Source organism: Propithecus coquereli, unplaced genomic scaffold (assembly GCF_000956105.1).
Source record: "Propithecus coquereli isolate 6110/MARCELLA unplaced genomic scaffold, Pcoq_1.0 Scaffold52, whole genome shotgun sequence".
Lineage (NCBI taxonomy): Eukaryota > Metazoa > Chordata > Mammalia > Primates > Indriidae > Propithecus > Propithecus coquereli.
In genome coordinates, this window is record NW_012151063.1 from 768423 (window position 1) to 774501 (window position 6079).

The 6079-nt window shown below is 56.1% G+C and overlaps 1 protein-coding gene across 1 annotated transcript; it reads right to left on the reverse strand.

Annotated features, from left to right (window-relative positions):
* Nucleotides 1–1803: 1803 nt before the first annotated feature.
* Nucleotides 1804–4480, reverse strand: ZBED1 (zinc finger, BED-type containing 1). Its single transcript, XM_012656806.1, has one exon. The coding sequence runs from the start codon at nucleotides 4429–4431 to the stop codon at nucleotides 2344–2346; it is 2088 nt and encodes a 695-aa protein (XP_012512260.1). The 5' UTR covers nucleotides 4432–4480; the 3' UTR covers nucleotides 1804–2343.
* Between the last annotated feature and the right edge of the window lie 1599 nt (nucleotides 4481–6079).

Genomic DNA, 6079 nt, shown 5'->3' on the forward strand with positions numbered 1-6079 from the left:
AAAAAAGAAAAAATCCAAAAATACATCATAGCAGCGTGAGACTCTCAGGACCAGAGCACAGAGGACAGACCTTACCGTTGTGGCCTGGAAAAGTCTGCTTTCAACAACAATCAAAAAAATGCTTTAAAAAGCACACAGCTCTGTCTCCTCTCCCGTGGTCAGAGGGTTGCACAACCAAAGCAAAATCGAGACTGACACGCGACAATGAAGTTAGGAGCTAACTGATGTCCCTGGTTTATTGAACGACAGTCGGGTTCGAAAGCATAAGGAAAGGACACCCGGAAAAGAGAGGAACGATGGCTTAGAAATAAAAACCGGACACGCAGTGGCAGCTCACCGGAGCCACACACGTGTTCACGCTGAGACACAGACAGCAAAGGATTCTGAGAACCGGGAAGGTAACGTCGGAGATGCCACAAAACAAAGGCCACCGAGGGGACATCTGCTGCCTGAGTTTCCCGTACCGGAGCAGAGGGATACAGACCCCAGAACGTTTCCTTAAAAAAGAAAGTGCAGGTTGTGTAAATTTCTTCCACCTTAATTTTCTAAAGACGCACACCCACCAGGGACAGACATAAGGACAGAATTCTGCGCCGCCTGCAGCCACAGGAAGTCACCCAGATGTGGCAATGCAAGTGTGTTTCCTTTAAACCTCTGCGATCCCATCGGATCTGAGGGGTCCAGAGTCACTATGACCGGCGGCTGAAGCGGGTGGTTCCTGAGCGGCATCCCTGACTACATCCCTCCCCACACGCCGACTGCGCCAGCCGGGCAGTCTCGATGCACACACAGAGCTGTCACCCATGGGAATCAGATCTGCCCAGCCTCTTGGGTCAAGGCAGTGGCTTGCGGGAAGGGTATTTCCTCCAGCTCAAAAAGTAGTTCTTGGCCGGGTGTGGTAGCTCACGCCTGTAATCCCAGCACTCTGGGAGGCTGAGGTGGGAGGATCACTTGAGGCCGGGAGTTCGAGACCAGCCTGAGCAAGAGCGAGACCCCGTCTCTACTAAACATAGAAAAAATTAGCCCGGCATGGTGGTGTACACCTGTAGTCCCAGAAGTTTAGAAGGCTGAGGTGGGAGGATGCATTGAGACTAGGAGTTCCGGACCGGCCTGGGCAATACAGTAAGACCCCATCTCTACAAAAAAAGTAAGAAAAATTAGTCAGGCATGGGGTGCACACCTGTAGTCCCAGCTACTCAAAAGGCTGATACAGGAGGATTGCTTGAGCCTAGGAGTTTAAAGTTGCAGTGAGCTACGATGACATCACTGTACTCTAGCCCGGGTGACAGAGCAAGACTCTGTCTCAATAAAAAAAAAAAAAAAAAAAGTAGTTCTCAATGTTGGAAAATGTCACCTGTTTCCCTGGACCGTCAGACAACTCACAGTGACTCCCCCTTCCCAAGGTAAACCTATCCGTGGGCAATATTTTTAAGTAATTGCACCCATGGTATTGAGTTTAAAAAAGACAGAACTGACAAATCTTTTCCCGTAGTCAAATCTAGAACACCCCTGTCTACGCCAAAAAGCTGGTGTGCACAGATTTTAAAACAACACTTCAAAGGAGTGGTCTTGCTCTCACCCACCATGTCCCCCTCCAAAAAAAAAACTGATTCTCGGGAAACCGGAGCACTCAGGCATCACACACGAAAGCAGCAACCTCAGGACCCTGAGCTAGCGGGCTGTCATGGACCGCGTCTACAAAGGGAATAATTCCCCCACGGGGGAAAGACTCATTGCCGGTATCATGCAGCAAACATAACACATTTGACACCTTTTTTGTTTTCTGGGTTTTTTTCATTTTTATAAGTGTCTGCATTGTATGCTCATGGTTCACGCTTTTTTGCAAACATAAAACATGTCTCTCTTTCCAGGAGGGGCATTCTGGCCACAGAAGCTCTTCCACATTTCCCACAAGCAAAGCTCCCGCTCCCGTGAAAATGTAAACATGGAGGCGGCCGACGACACACCGCTCCCATCCCGCGTCGGAAGGCGCCGGGGAACGGCTGGTTCTACCCCGCACCCGGAATCTTCTTGGGTTTATTTCTGAACCCTCCAAGGGAGGACTGGCTCCGTGAATTATGCAGATGTCCTAAGCGGCTGGGAAGGGAAAAACGTTTGCGATGCCACGTGGGAATCCGTGGAGAGCAGGGCACGGGAACGCAAAGCAGCTTCTCTGCCTTCTTGCGTCTCTTTGTTTTTTCTACGCCTTTTCCTCTTGGTTTCAAAGACCTCAGATGGGCTCTGAGGTTCAACACCAAGCTGGGGGGGCCGACATTTACAGCAAAGCATCCAACGGGCCACCCCGCGGCAAGGACATCTAAGAGGAGACGAGAGGCGCCCTCCCTACAGGAAGCCGCCATCCCGGATGCCGAAAAAGCCACCGCTGACGCCGTCCCCCAAAGAGAACACCTGCTCCTGGTCCAAGCCCCACTCGCCCTCGTCCTGGTCCTCGAGCTCGGCCTCCGCCCCGCCGCCGCGGGCGTTCTCGTACAGGAAGACCTGCTCGTCCACGTGCGCCGGCGCCAGCCGGTTCCTCTTGGCGCTGACCACGTTGGCCGCAGAGCCGAAGAGGCGCTCAGGCGGGATGCGGGTGGCCGTCACGCACCAGTACTTCTGCAGCACCTTGGGCAGCAGCGGGAACAGGGCCAGGCGGTCAGACCACCACTTGAGAGGGTCCTCGCTGAGGCCGAGCACCTTCTGCGACTTGAAGTTGCTGAGCTCCTCCACCACCTGGGCGTGCCACTCCTCCTGGTCCTCCACGCCGCCTGTCTGGCAGAAGATCTCGGCCAGCATGTTGTTGATGACGCTGGTGGGCGGAGGCGTGGGCGCGAGAGCCAGCTTCTTCACGGGAGGCTCCTCGGGCAGAGGGAACATCTTGTCCTCGGCCGGCCGGTAGCCGCCATCTTTGACCTTGTCCAGGAGGCCTTTGGCTTCTTCCACCACGCGGTTCTCCACCTGCTGCCTCTCGAAGGCGGAGAGGAAGGGGAGCCTCTTGTAGCGGGGATCCAGGAAGGTGGCGACATTCAAGAACATGTCGATCTCGGGCGTCTCCTGGTAGGTCTTGGAGAGCTCCTTGGCGATGACCTCTTTGGCCATGCTGATCTCCTTGCAATCTGTCTCCTTCACGTTTAGTGTGGTATTCAGCAGCATGTGCAAGAGCGGCTTCACCATGCTGATGGTGGGGTATTTGGAGGCGGACAGCATCTCAGCCACTTGCTTGAAGGGCTGCAGGAGCTCCACCAGTCCCTCAATGGTGGCCCACTCGGTGGCTTCCAGCATCAGGTGATGGTTGTTGCTGTCCTCCACCAGGACGCCGGCGATGACGAACTGCTGCTCCCTGAGCCTCTGCAGCATGGCCAAGGTGCTGCCCCACCAGAAGACGCGGTCGCTCACCAGCATGCAGTGCGCCATGCTCTGCTGCTTCTGCTTCTCGTACAGCATGTACATGGCGACCGCGGACTGCTGGAAGTACTCCACCAGCTTGCGGCAGCGCGACAGCAGGCCGCCCAGCTTGGGCAGCTGGAAAGCCTGCTGGATGCCGGTGTTGAAGGTCTGTCCAAGGCAGGGCATCTGGACCGCTACGTCCAGCAAGGAGCATGCCTTCACAATGTCCTTGCCGTAGTCCGTGGTGGCCCCGAAGACCTTGGCACTGACGCCCCACTCGATGAAGACCTCGTAGAGCACCCGCGTGATGGTCTCCGCCGTGTTCTCCTCGGGTACCTCGAACGTCTTCAGGCACCTGGAGCCCAGGGACAGGCAGTTGGGGGAGCTGACGCCCAGGAAGTGGACGGCCAGCGTCACGTAGGCGCGGTTCTGGTTCTCGCTGCGCCACATGTCCGTGGAGATGCCGCACCAGGAGGTGTCGGTCAGCTCCTTGAGGATCGCGTCCCGGACGGCGCCGTACTTCTCAGGGATGGCCTTGCTGCAGATGTACTTCCTGCTGGGGACCTCGTAGCGGGGGTCGGCCGTCTTCAACAGCGCCTTGAAGGTGGGCTCGTCCACGATGGACGCCGGGTACAGCCCCTCGCAGATGAGCCCCACCACGGCGGCCGTCAGCTCCTGCTGCTTCTTGCTCTCGTGACCATGGCCAGACTTGACGGCCAGCGCGTCCGGCACTGGCTGCTGGGAGGACTCGGGCTTCAGCTTGGAGAAGGCGGTAGCGAAGGCCTCGCGCATCTGCTCCGTGTTGCTCTTGACAAACTCGCAGAACTCCTCGGGGTGGTTCTTCTCCAGGTGGTAGGACAGGTTGGAGGTGTTCCCGGAATACGCGATCTGAGCCATGCAGATGCGGCAGTAGATCTTCTTCCACTGCAGGATGCATCCTTCGGCGTTGGTGTCGAAGCCGAAATACTTCCACACCTTGCTCTTGGCGCGGGGGTGGGCCACCAGCTTCAGGTCCGCCTGGGAGCCGTCCACGCCTTTACCCTCCATCGCTTCCCCGCCGGAGCCCGCCTGCCGCGCCGCCGCTCATGCGTGGGGACCTGCTAAGAAGCAGCAAGACAAACACAGCGTGAGAAGGGACCCGGGCACGTGCGGGAGCCCTGCCGGGGAGCGGGCGGGCGGGCACCCAAGCTGCTCTGCTTTGAAGCAAAGGGCGTTCGCGGTGACCCGACAGGCCTGGCTTCTTTGCAGGTGGCTTTTGCAAAGCGGAGGGGAGGAGTATGACACGCGATCAAGCTCTTTCTTCCAGGTTAATCCTACACGGCAGCGACTCCGTACGTAAGAAAAGGCACATTTTTGCTTTCGAGTGTGGCATTTTCGAAGGGGAGCCTGCCGGAGCGCATTCCTTGGACCACGCACCTGTTCACTGTTTCCTGGCTCTGGGACGTCCGCCAGGCACCCACCAGGTGGGGGAGCCGGGTGTGACACTTTTGGGGAAAGTCTTTGCGTAGGGGAGCTCACAAGCGGTGTGGCAGACCCACCACCATCACCACTGAACCCCTCATCCCTGGGAGCAAGAATCTGTGTCAACCACCGCGGGAGATAGGTCACGTGCACTGAAGAGGCAAAAACGGAATCTCCATTTGGCTAAGGTGGTCTTTCATCTGGCTAAGAGGCAGTGACACCTTTCTCAAACTTTATGCTTTCTTTTCCTTTCTTTCTTTTTTTGGGGGGACAGTCTCGCTCTGTCGCCCCGGCCAGAATGCGGTAGCGTCATCATAGCTCACTGCAGCCCCCAACTCCTGGCCTCAAGCTGTCCTCCTGCCTCAGCCTCCCAAGTGGCTGGGACCACAGGTGCCACGACACCCAGCTAGTTTTTCTATTTTTAGTAGAGACGGGGTCTTGCTCTTGCTCAGGCTCGTCTCGAACTCCTGGCCTCTAGTAACCCTCCCACCTTGGCCTCCCAGAGTGCTGGGATTACAGTGAGCCACTGCGCCCGTTCAACCCTAATGCTTTCAAACGAAGCCATTTCGAACACCGCAGGCTCTGTTTTCAGCAGAGGGGCATCCCTGTTCTGTGACCACGTTTCAGCCACCACGCATGCCTCAATCCCTGAGGCCCCTCAAAGGGTCCACTGCATGCAGCCCCCCTGTGGGCAGAACACACCTTTGTTATGCACAGCTGCACCTGTGTGAACATCCCTGGGCCCTCGGTGTGGAGGTTTGCATGACCCAGACGCCAGCCCCTGGGAGTTCCTGTTGTCATGGAACACCCACACGTGCCTACAGCCACCATTCAAAGGCCAACTCTGTGACTGGGAGGCCCAAAAGGACAACAGGGCATTGCTAAAAGGTGCCAGTGAAATCTACAAGCTTCCAGTATAGCACTCAGGAGTTTAAATAACAAACTGCACCACCCACGCATTTTTCTCAGTGTTGGGAATATGTTCAGAGCTAAATCAGGCAAATTTCAATAATGTTGACAGAGCAGCAGTCCCCAACCTTTCTGGCACCAGGGACCCGGTTTCATAGAACACAATTTTTCCATGGACCGAGGCGGGCTGGGAGGCGGTGGGGGACAGCGAGAGCAGGGGATCGTTTGGGGATGATTCAAGTGCATTACATTTGTTGTAGAATTTATTTCTATTATTACATTGTAATATATAATGAGATAAGTATACAACACACCATAGGTTGGG

Coding starts and splice junctions, on each gene's coding strand:
- ZBED1 (XM_012656806.1), bottom strand. CDS start 4,431: ATGGAGGGTAAAGGCGTGGACGGCTCCCAGGCGGACCTGAAGCTGGTG.